This window comes from Parasteatoda tepidariorum, chromosome 7 (assembly GCF_982258835.1).
Source record: "Parasteatoda tepidariorum strain Cologne lab strain chromosome 7, Ptep-v5.0, whole genome shotgun sequence".
NCBI lineage: Eukaryota > Metazoa > Arthropoda > Arachnida > Araneae > Theridiidae > Parasteatoda > Parasteatoda tepidariorum.
In genome coordinates this window covers 91,668,972-91,681,446 of record NC_141761.1, presented here as the reverse complement: position 1 = coordinate 91,681,446, position 12,475 = coordinate 91,668,972, and the positions used below count along the sequence as shown (strand labels likewise).

At 31.4% G+C, this 12,475-nt stretch overlaps 1 protein-coding gene and 1 long non-coding RNA gene across 3 annotated transcripts in view; one reads left to right on the top strand and one right to left on the bottom strand.

The window, feature by feature from the left end:
- Positions 1 to 4,819, top strand: part of LOC107442027 (regulator of G protein signaling 7-binding protein A) — a 48,152-nt gene extending 43,333 nt beyond the window's left edge. The window contains exon 6 of the mRNA XM_016055468.5: positions 4,539 to 4,819. Within this exon, the coding sequence (XP_015910954.1) occupies positions 4,539 to 4,648 (110 nt within the window). The 3' untranslated portion in view covers positions 4,649 to 4,819. The remainder of the gene's footprint in view (positions 1 to 4,538) is intronic.
- Positions 1 to 6,627, bottom strand: part of LOC139425993 (uncharacterized) — a 46,914-nt gene extending 40,287 nt beyond the window's left edge. Inside the window, exon 1 of one of the 2 annotated variants that reach the window (XR_015435610.1) lies at positions 6,382 to 6,627. This is a non-coding gene — a long non-coding RNA (uncharacterized LOC139425993). The other variant, XR_011637223.2, reaches the window with a different exon arrangement.
- Positions 6,628 to 12,475: the final 5,848 nt, after the last annotated feature.

The window sequence follows — 12,475 nt, the reverse complement described above, 5'->3', positions numbered from 1 at the left end:
AGGTTTTTATGCATTATAACAAGTATTAAACTAAATTAATTATCCAAGAAACTTTACCACAATTTGAAAAATTTGAATGAGGGTAAAGTTTTTTGATGAATTATATCAAGCATTGCGCTATTTGTATAAATTGAATAGAGGTTAATAAATTCTAAAAATCATTAAAATATCAGATCATTACTCTATTTTTAAACAGTGTGTAATGGTTAAAAGTTTTTGAGAATTATAAAAAGCATTGTTCTATTTGTATCAATTTAATAATAGTTAAGTCATTTTATGAATAGTATTAAGCACTATCTAATTTGTATAATTTGAATTGTGGTTATTTTTTATGAATTATAACAAACATTATAATATGTCTATAAATACACTAATAGTTAGGTCTTTTTATGAATTATAACAAGCATTATGCTATTTTTATAAAATGGATAATGATTAAATCTTTTTATGAATAATAAAACGCATTTTCTGTTGGTATCAATAGAATAGGGATTAAAATATTTAATGAATAATGTTAAGCACCATTCAATTTTCGTAATTTGAATAATGGTTAATTCTTTTAAACAAACTTTGTCGAGTTTCTAGAAATCTCAGTGCTCTTATCAACATCTTACTTCATGAACAAACTTCTTATGACATCGATAGGACAAGCAGTGATCCGTCATTTCATCAATCATATTCTGTGTAATATTGAGGCCAATTAAATAGTCCCTTTGTTGAACAACATTTGCTTTACCATCTCATTTCCCCGTTTCCTTGGAAACTATCTCTAGGTAATACTTCATTATAGGATTCATTACACCAACGCTAGACTGCAAAGCTGGTTGTACTAGTACTGGTTTTACTTTTAATGAATGAGGGTGACATTTCAGTCGGAATTAAAGGATTGTTCGGAAATGTAATTATCACCTTTCGGCTATGATCAAGAAATATTCTCAATAGGTTCATTTCTAATTAGAAATTCCACTCATTTCATAAAGGCTATGAAAATCTATTTAAGAGAATTTTAAAACTCCGTTTGAAGAATCTTACCACGAAATCTACTTTTAAAAGAATAAATTTAATTTAAAGTGATTTCATCCATGTTTTAACCCATGGAATGTTCTGCACGTAAAATGTCGTATTTTAACCTGCAGTTTTCTCTGCATAGCAAAACCGGTTTCTCTATGTTATTAGATCGGGAAATAGCGTGTAAGGGTGAAACATTCACCCAATTTTCTCCACTAGCAAAGTGAGTTAAAAAGGTAGTCGGGGTTTTTAAAAATTACAATATTCAGAAATTGAGTGTCACAAAACTAGTTGAAAAGTATTTATTCCTAAAATATGTACAACTAAATATTTCAATAATTCATGGAAATAATCACGTAATATATCATATTAAAATAATTTAATGAGAACGTGTAGTTGAATAATCGCTTTTATTGTAAAATAAATTGTAAAGTTTGGGTTTTTAAAAATTACAATATTCGGAAGTTGAGTTTCACAAAACTAGTTGAAAAGCATTTATTCCTAAAATATGTACAACTAAATATCTCAATAATTCATGCAAATAATCGCGTAATATATCACATAAAAATAATTTAATGAGAACGTCTAGTTGAATAATCGCTTTTATTGTGAAATAAATTGTAAAGTTTTGGTTTTTAAAAATTACAATATTTGGAAGCTGAGTTTCACAAAACTAGTTGAAAAGCATTTATTCCTAAAATATGTACAACTAAATACTTCAATGATTCATGGAAATAATCACGTAATATATCATATTAAAATAATTTAATGAGAACGTGTAGTTGAATAATCGCTTTTATTGCAAAATTAAATTGTAAAGTGTGGGTTTTTAAAAATTACAATATTCAGAAGTTGAGTTTCACGAAGCTAGTTGAAAAACATTTATTCCTAAACTATGTACAACTAAATATTTCAATAATTCATGGAAATAATCACGTAATATATCATATTAAAATAGTTTAATGAGAACGTGTAGTTGAATAATCGCTTTTATTGTAAAATTAAATTGTATGGTCCAAAAAGTTTTACTGTTGCCACTCTATTAAGAAATCGTATGGCTCATCATCGCTGGGTTTGGTGTTAACCTTAACGTTACGTTTACGTTACTTCAACTTAACGTTATGTTACGTTTATGTTTCTTCAACTTAACGATTTGCTGCGCAAAAACTGCTAAACTTAGAAGATTAAAATTACAACGATGAGTAAACAAAAATAACGAGAAATTCAATGGATTTTATTTTATTTTATAACCGGAGTTAAACAGGTGACCTAATTATGAGTTTACGGCTATCAGAGTTCAACTTAATAGGCTTGTAATATTGATACCAGCCAAAAACATAATAGAACTTCTGGATCAAACATTGTACTAAACTTCGTAGAGAACTTTTTGATGGGACTAGCCTGCATCAGCGTTACATGGGGAGCACAAACCACAAAAGACATCACGATTAGCTAGATGGTGATGGGTTATATCCCATATACCGTCTACCGCTGAGGATATTTTACGTCAGCACTGTGGTTGGTGCGAACCGGTAGCTGAAATCGCATCAACCTGCCACCACTGGGATATGAACCTGGGTGTGGGTGGGATATGAGCAAATTGGAGTCCAAAATGCTCGGATAAAGTTAAAAAATAAACATGGCCCTTTCAGCATGTCAAATTTCAACTTCGCAGTTAAAGTTTGAACCTACGGCCTATAAAATAACCCGCATAGTATCTACAAGTTTAACAGTTAGTAATTTTTGAACTATTTATCGAATAATAATTATTTTAATTCGTTTTTTTAGCTCAATGGATTAAAACAATTATCATTCAATAATAAATTCTGAAATTATTAACTGTTAATCGTATAGAAAAAAACCTTGTGCGGGTCACTCTATAATCGGCGGAAAGACAGCGCAACAGTAAAAATTTGACAAAATTGGTCATAATTTGACAATGTTGGCTGAATAAACCATGTTTATTTAGGAATTTTTATTCTAGTATTCTTTTTTCAATTCCAATTTGTTCTAAAGTTGCTGAAATTTAAGTTCCCTTTTTTGGCGATTTTATCGCTCTTTCTACGCAAAATTTTTAAAACTTAAAAAATTAAAATTATGAATTTGTGTAGAAAAATGCACAAGTACTAAAGAAATTAGGATCTGATTTTTAGTTCGAGAATTACAAATTTTCATACTTGAAGATAAGGAAAAAAAATAAGATAGACATTCTACTGCCCGCTGAAATGCTACAGAGTTAAAATTTGACGTGATAAAAGGGATTTTCAATTATAAACTTAACATGATTTTTTCAAAATTCCGATCTGTTTGAAAGTTATCAAAATTCTTTCAATTTTTCGCTTTAAATAATAATTATTTACCAATTTTCTGGAAAATTTTTTCCACTTGTGAGATCATTTTATTAGCTTGCTTATGACTTGATGTCAAAAGTAGCAAAAAATGATAAACAAATTTAAAGAAATAAGAGGAAAAGATTAGATGTTGCCATACATAAATCGTAACATTTGTATCAAAATTTTTAAAAATATACATATCTCCAGAAAGATAAAAACCATTTGTGATTCAATGTGTTTTACAATATAAGATTATCGCGACTTTTTTCAAGCACATTGCATTTGATTACTTTTTAGAGTTATCGTTCCTTTTGTTAAGATTAACATATTCAAAAATATTTTTTGATTAAAACTACAATATGTATTTTATAAATAAAATAATACTTTTTTTATTTTCAAGAATCAGCATCAAAACTGAAAAGAGTATAACTCAAGAGTTGGCAATTGAAGAGAGCATGCGGTGGCGCAGGTTAAAAAGTAAAATCATTGTTAAACTCCGACAAATAATTATAAAAACCTATCTCAGCATGATGGGTAATTTTGAAAAATGGCTTTCGGCTCTATTTAATGCGAAATCGTTCATTTTATTTTGAAAAGAAATATTTCCATTACATGAATAAACTTTATAAAATACACAAATTTCCTACCTAAATCGGGTTTTTCAGGATGCAGGTTGGATAAAAGAAATCACTAAATAGTATTTCTGGCAATTAAAATTAATCTTTTTTTTAATATATCAATACCATAATTACTAATGATTTTAAATAACAGTATCAGTATTTACTTAGTCGTCTATAAATCAAATTGACATTTAGCACTGAAATTATTTTTGCGCTCTTACTTTTTATTATTTTTCGATTTTTACCGTATTTTTCGATTTTTGCAATATAAGATTTAAAAGAGAAATAAAAGTTCAATTCACTGAAAGTATGTATTGTTATTCCATTCCTGATATTCCAAAGTTACCAAAATCATAATTTTTCAAATGCATTACCGCGTAAGACCTGGGGATGGGCTATAGCGTTTGAACCAGTAGTCGGATCAAGTTCTAAAATACAATCACAGCACCTCGACTACGCTACTATTGAGCATGCATATACCAAAGTCGCGAATCAGTTGAGAATTTAGATAGTGCAAGGAATATGTTGTACTGTTGCAGATTTGTATAAGACATGTGTTTTCTTCTTCCACTTTTAGATAAGCTGCTTTTGGATGAAAATTTTTTGCGTTGGAACAAACGAGCCAGGAAAAATGTTTGTAGATTCGCAGAAGACTGGATCTGCTATTGCGGTTCCAATTTAGCTTAAAAATGTTGACAATACTCATCAAAGTGTATCAAATTAACAACATCAGTGAGAATAGTTTCAATTTTATATACTTGTTTGAATTTTATGTAAGCCTTTTAAGGTGGTTAGCAAATCATGTTTACACTGCACTCTGAATATTCTACTTTTGCACTAATAAACTAATTAATAATATTTGCCGTTGTGTTTATTGTATTGCTCACCAATGGAATTTTAACAAAAATACACACTTAAGAATGAATTTTGATAACATTTAAACTAGCTCTCAGTAATTTTAGCACATCTCCTTTTCTTTCTAATCTCCCATTAAAATCATTCAAAGTAAAATACAGTTGTTACTTTTAAAGCCGCTTACAGCCATTTCTGTATAAAATTATGGATCTATTAAATTGCTTTTATTCTAACAAGTATAGTGCTCAAAAAGTGTGAAATATCTGAATTTTTTTTATCTAATGATTCGATTTTCACATTTTAAAGCTTAATCTTAATGGTTCTAAATGGTAGTAGTAGTTCATTTACGTCGCACTAGAACTGCACAATGGGCTATTGGAGATGGTCTGGGAACATCCCTGAGGATGATCCGAAGACATACCATCGCAATTTTGATCCTCTGAAGCCCGACGACCTACACGGGAAGTCGAGCACTTTACGGTAGAACAGTTTAACGAGCACCAATACCGCGCACCCTAGGTCCCTACGTAGACTGATCCAAGCTGTCACCCACCCGCACACTGACCGCAGCCAGTGATGCTTGACTTCGGTGATCTGATGGGAACCGTGTCTTAACGATCAGTCCACTGCGGGTCCTTAATAGTTCGAAAGCCATGTCTAATATATGGTAATTTACGCATTAGGTGTGGTTATATCAAAGGAATTTATTTACTTTTTCTGAAATTTTTCAGAATTATTGCATTTAATAATGTTCCTGTAAAGAAGAATAAGAATTTTTTTACTAAGAATGTAATTATTTTTTGTTTTTATAGCTTGTTTTCGAAACGGGAGCTTCGGCCCTAATGATAGTTAACATTTTTCGACAAATTCTTTCGATTGTTCAACTGTGGATTAAAAACTCCTACTATTTTCTTATAATTAGACAATTTGTGCAAATTCGCGTCAAAAATTAAGTATGAAATTAACAAATATAAGGAAACATTAACAAATATAAAAACTTACTTGAGTAGAACAATTTCAATTTTTTCCTCTTGTATGGTACCATTTTTTTTCGAGAGCTTATCTGTTTTCAAAATCTAAAGCCCAGCACACCACGCACCTGTTATTTCATTTTACAACACATATTTCTTACGCGGATATTTCGTCTAATGTTCCACGGTTTTCTTTTTTAATTTCTACAGATACTTGAGAGGTTGTTTCTGTGGTAGATTGTCTCTAATTACTCCGTGAATTCATTATTTCGCACATTTTTTAATAAAATTGAAGAATCGGAACAATTGCCAGCCAACACAAACGGTGTCACAATTTAGGTTTGTTGCAAATGGAATGAGGTTCTAATGCAACTCTAGTTCCTAAAGGCAACTGCTCTCGATGGGAGTTTATGTCTTACAAATAAAGGACAATTAGATTTCCAAATCCACCTACACCAAATGCGCTAGAAGATCATCACCCACTTTGCATTCCAGAATGATCCGATATATAAATATAACTAAATAATTCCATTGCAATAAAGTCAATATCAACGAAATTGAAAGTAAGTAATAAGAGAATTCAATTAAACTTACCCCATCCCCAATGCTCCCATGTTGTGACCAATGAACAAGGAGGTGGCTATCAATTACACAGAAAAGCGAATTTTACGAAATCACCATATTTGTATGGCAAAGAACTTTCTGAAGACGAGAAACCTCAATTCTGAAAATTAAACCAAAATTACGGATTACCGGAAATTCTGTTTCTCAAAATGATACTTCTTATTAGCAAATATTTAGCAACAAATACAAATTTAACCAAATATTCCATTTTCTAAATATTCCATGTTCTAAAGTATCTCGATAAAACTACCAAAATAACCTTCAGAACTATCAAACATTTTATAATTTATTGTGGACTGATCGTAAAGACTCGGTTCCCAGTCGAACTCCGAAGTTAAGCATCACTAGCTGAGGTCAGTAAGCGGGTGGGTGACCACTTTGATCATTCTGCGTGGGGACCAAGGGTGCGAGTAATTAAACTGTTCTACAGTGAAGTAAGTGCTCGACATCGCGCGCAGGTCGTCCGGCTACCAAAGCAGAGGAGCCACCCCCTCTGAAGAGGATCAAAATTACGATGGCATGTCTTTGGATCATCCTCAGGGATGTTTCCCATACCGTCGCCAATAGCCCATTGTGCAGCTCTAGTGTTACGCAAAGTGCATACCTACCTTTATAATTTATTTTAAAATTTTAATCTTTTGATCTATTTACCTTTTACGAAATAGAAGGGAAATAATATGTTTAATCTTCTATGTTTATTTAAAGGGTTGATAGGAGAGATGACTGTTAAATTATTTCTTACTCTAATGTAGTTTCCCAATTATAACAAGGGTTAAAGGAACAAGAATGTCGCATTTAAATCTAAATTTAAGGAGTTTTGAGATGTAAGCTTTTTTGTAAATATAAAGAATGGCTAAAAAACTCTTTTCAGTTTGAAAAACAGACATAAAAATTTCACGAAAGACATCAAAAATATACATCGAATGCTAGAGCGGGATTCAAACTAACTACATATACGCTTTAGAGCTGTTAGTGGATTATCATGATGAATCTGCGCAGATATTTCTGTGATCTCCATTGCCGTTGGGTGTTGTGCTTCTGCCAAACGCTTAGAAGCGTAGAGATAGTGGGTTCAATATCTTTGTGCTGTATTTCTCATGTTTAAGCTATTTGCTCTGTTGCTGCATTTATTTACGTCGTACTAGAGCTGCACAATAAGCTGTAGGCAATGGTCTGGGAAACATCCCTGAGGATGATCCGAAGACATGCCATCACAATTTTGATCCTCTGCAGATGGGATGGCAGCCCCCAGTTCGGTGAAGCGAAGACCTGCAAGCGAAGTTCAGCACTTTACTGTAGAACAGTTTAACGAAGACCAATACCACACACCCTTGGTCCCTACGCAGACTAATCCAAGCGGTCACCCACCCGCACACTGACCGCAGCCACTGTCACACTGACCGCACACTGATGCTTGACTTCGGTAATCTGCTGGGAACCATGTCTTAACGATCAGTCCACTGCGGGACTATCTGTTCTGCAATTTGTCAAGAGATATTTATTTGCATTAAATATTCGACCCTGTATATGTATCTAAACGCGTTTTATTTATTTGCTATAATACATTCAAAGTGACGCTTTGATTCGAACCCATTATGTTCATCTTAATTAGCGTTTAGTTGAAAGACGAGGCTGGTGTAATGATAAATTTAAAAAAAATCATTGTTATTCGAAGAGACATTTTTTTTAAAAATTTATTGTTACACATACATTTGCAGGTTTGTGAACTCAAGACAAAATACTCAAGACAAAATATGAGCCTTTGACAACTTAAAGAACCGATAAACAAGTTAGAGATGAATATAAAAAATATGCATGCGCTGTTATTGTGAGATTCGAACCAGCTAACCCTAAGCTTTCATTTTAGGATACTAGGACAGCCCTGTTGTAGTAATTTTATTTACTCATGTAATATAGATTTAGCAACAGTTAAACTAGTGATTTAGTTCAACCATGTTCAGGTATTTGTACATTTACTAATGAATATTCTTATAATTTTAAATGTCGGTAGATGTTAACTTATAGCTTACATAGATTTTCATAAATGTAAATATTTCATGATGAAATTGAATGCAAATTGAATAACATTATATCAGAAATTTTACATAAACTTACCAATATTATGTCCCAAGTGTGAGCATGGTTAATCACTTCTCAAAAAGGTTTTCAGGGTTTAAAGCCAAAAACAACGTGAATAAGGTACAAATGAAAGTACATAAAGAGACATAATATAGTTTCAATTCTATAAACAAGAACCTTTCTCAGTGTCCAAACATCAAATGAAGGTAGAAAAGCAAAGAGACAAACTCGTGTAAAGTAGTTTAATCAAAAGAGGCAGAGGAACAAGTCCCTATTTGTTAAAGTATGGTTTGTTCGATAGTTCTCAGTGATCAAAGTAAGGTTTAAGGCAAAACTCTGTTGTGTGCTGTAAATTATGCAGTTATTATATTATGCAATTCTTCATTCATACGAGAGTATTCTTGAGGCAAAAATTGAAGGAAAAAAGCATTTCTAAAATATTTAACAGCTAGATTACATTCAATGACCGGTAAAGACTTCCAGTCGCTGACCGTAAAATAAAAGTATACCCTTAAAACTATCGTCACTAAAAAATATATCGGTCTGCTCATAAATTTTTTCTGGAAAAATACATAGACACTGACCATAAATAAACTTTATAAAAATTATCTTCAGATCTTCATTCTTTAAGACTCAGCCAATTTGCAAGCGATGTGAAAAAGAGTAATGCCGCCACCTGTCGAGTAGTTAGAAAATTATATGTTCAAAAGTGTAAAGAGAGATCGAGCGAGATGTTCTTTGATGTTAACTGCGTTCAAACCCGGACCGTTTATATCCGTAGTCTGATGCTGTAACCACCATAAAGGTTTATAAAGCTATTGAATTAAATTAACTGTCAACACTAGTAATTTCGTTGAAGTTGGTAACAAATACGGAACTCGTCTTTTTTTGTATAACAAGAGAGCTTGATGTACAAACTAATGGCCAACTCTCCGAATTTTACAGAAATTTCTTTGATAGTCCAGAATCAAATGCACGTTAATGTATAATATACCACGTTTTTTTAATGAGATACACATCGTTTAAGAACACTATTGCTTACTACGAGGGTGTTTCGAAAAGTAAAGATACACCGTACGCCAGAGGAAAAGAAAAGTTTTGGCGAGTAAAAGTTGGTAACACAGGTATTAACCTTGAACCGTTAGCTTTCTCCTCGCGGTCGTTCGGCATTTCAACATTGATTCTGATTGGAGTAGGTCGTGTTTAAAATGGTTGCGGCGATTCAGAATCCCGCCAAATGCGAAGTGCGCTCCGTCATACATTTTCTTCATGCAAAAGGTCAGAGACCAGCGGATATTCACAAAGAAATTGTTTCTGCTTATGGGAACGTTATGAATAGACAAATGGAGTCCGCTTGCTTCATGACAACGCTCGACCTCACACAGCGCTCGTAACCAAAGCACTAACTCAAACAATTCAAATGGCAAGTATTGGACCATCCGCCATACAGCCTGGACCTTGCGCCCAACGACTTTCATTTATTCCTTTACCTGAAGTCACATCTTCGTGGAAAATCATTCCACGACAATGATGAGATCAAAGATGAAGTTGAAATGTGGTTACAACAGGCGGCAACCTTCTATGACTGTGGGATACAAAAGCTTGCTCACCGACTTAACAAATGTTTGGATAACGGGGGTGATTATGTCGAAAAATAATAAATAATCGAGTTAATAAGATGTAACTGACGTTTTCTAAAGAAAAGGTTTTTTTAAGGAATGCGATCCATTGTATCTTTACTTTTCGAAACGCCCTCGTATATAGACAAGTTTGATTTCAACTTATTAACTTACTGAAAATTATGATCAGAGTTTGCAATTAAAAGGTCTCATATAATTCAGCGTAGGAAATTACAAGATTACAAGGAAAACAATGTTTCGTTTTAAAGCCCAAGTCATTTGATGACAATATACATATATATATATATATATATATATATATATATATATATATATATATATATATATATATATATATATATATATATCGCTGCATTTATTTAAGGATCAATGTAGTGTAGATTATTTTTATAAAACTTATTTTTAAAAGAAATTGGATAAAACATTACTCATACAATAAACTATTGAGAACAATAAATATCTTGTTTAAAAGTAAGACATGTGCGAGATATTTTGAAAGAAATTAAGGACAAAGGATGTAACTAGAAGAACTGAAAAAGTACAGGTAATAATTATAAATCTTTTAGGTGATGCATTTTTGTTCAAAAGAAAACAAAAATATTTATTTCTTTTTAATTAAGAATTTCAAACTAATTCAAATTAACGAAAAACTCTACTGGCATTGATTTTATTACTTATATTTGTTTAGTGTTAACACAATTTTTGATAGATAAATGGAATAAAACACAATGCACGAAATTTAAATAAGACATGATTACAAAAGAGAGTTTCCTTAAGAAAATTAAATGTTTCCCTTAAGAAAATTGAATTTTAAATAAAAGTAAAGAAATTCGTAAATTTATTGTTAATTGAAAGTAAATTTAACAATTTAAGGAAGGATTACTGGAGGCGGAATACTGAAGGAAGATTACTAAAGCGTATTATTGAAAGAAGTTGTTAGTTAGCTATAAAATTTCAAACTATTTACAATAAGGTGCGGACTTAATTTCAGTATTTGATTGAACATGCGGGTCAGTTAAACATTAAATTTTAATAACCGCGTTTCCCCATCTAGGAATTATATTGAATATAGATAGTTTTGTATACTTTACAATATCAAAAACCAGTTTTAAAGAATATATTCACGATTCTTAAAATACTTCATGCATGAAAAACGTTAAAATATTAAATATCTTTACCACTAAATTATTTTCAGAGAAAGCAGAATAATTTTCAACAGCTTTGAATAGCTAAACTGAGGAAACTCGGGTACTCTCATAAAGATTACATTTAAATTTTTAAAACCAAAAAGAGCTTTCTTCCGATTGAACAAAATGGGAGTTTTTAAGATGTGCAGGCTAAGTTTATGAATGCATTTTAAATTATTCAATGCAATGAGAAAAAGTGAGGAAAAATATTTCATTCTTTGAAAACACGTGCGCATATCTTATTAATTTTGAAAAAAGCACGTAGAATAAACCTTTTCATTTTAAAATAACTTTTCACATTAACCCTGAGAAATAATGGAAGATTTTTAATTTTTAACCAAAGGTTGAAGTTGAAATATTCCCTGAGATGTAACATCACGCAGAGCTCAGTTGTTTAAAACTCTTTAAATCAAAACCATCTTAAGGAAGAATTTAAAGTAAGCTTCGCCCCTAAGCCAATTAATTTAAATTTCCAACTTAAATTTCTTTAACACTGTAAAAGAAATTTATAAAACATATAAATTTAGATGGAATTTCATAAAAATTTATTCACTAAATCGTTTAAATCAGTGTTTCTTAACCTTTTTGATACAATGGACCCCTTTTAAAATTTTTTAAGAAGTCACGGACCACCCCTCTGAGAAAAAAAATTGCAAGAAACATCAATTTTTAGTATTTAATTTATTTTAGCATTTAATTTTATTTTTTCAATAGTATACAAAATATTTAAAATTAAAATTTTTAGTCCGAAGGTTGTTGCTGCTTTTCCTTAATTAATAAATTGATAGAGGGATGGTTTTCGACAAAGCAACGAGCATAACATGTTCAACATTCAATCGATAACGATGTTTTGTTTTTATTGTCACAACATTGGAAAGTCCGGCTTCTTTAAGATACACTGTAGCTAACGGAATTATAGCTGAAATAGCTCGCTTTACAAGCAATGGGTAGGCTTCTTTCACAGAAGACCAGAACTCTCCGAGTGTTTTTGAATCAAAATCCATTTTTAGCAAGGACTTTGTTCTGAGATCAATAAGCTCATCTTTGGCATGGTTCATATCATCGATACAGTCAATATCACAAAGAAAAGGATGATGAATCCACAACTCATCTTTTATCTTTATCTCATCTAAATTAAAATATTTTCTCAATGAAACT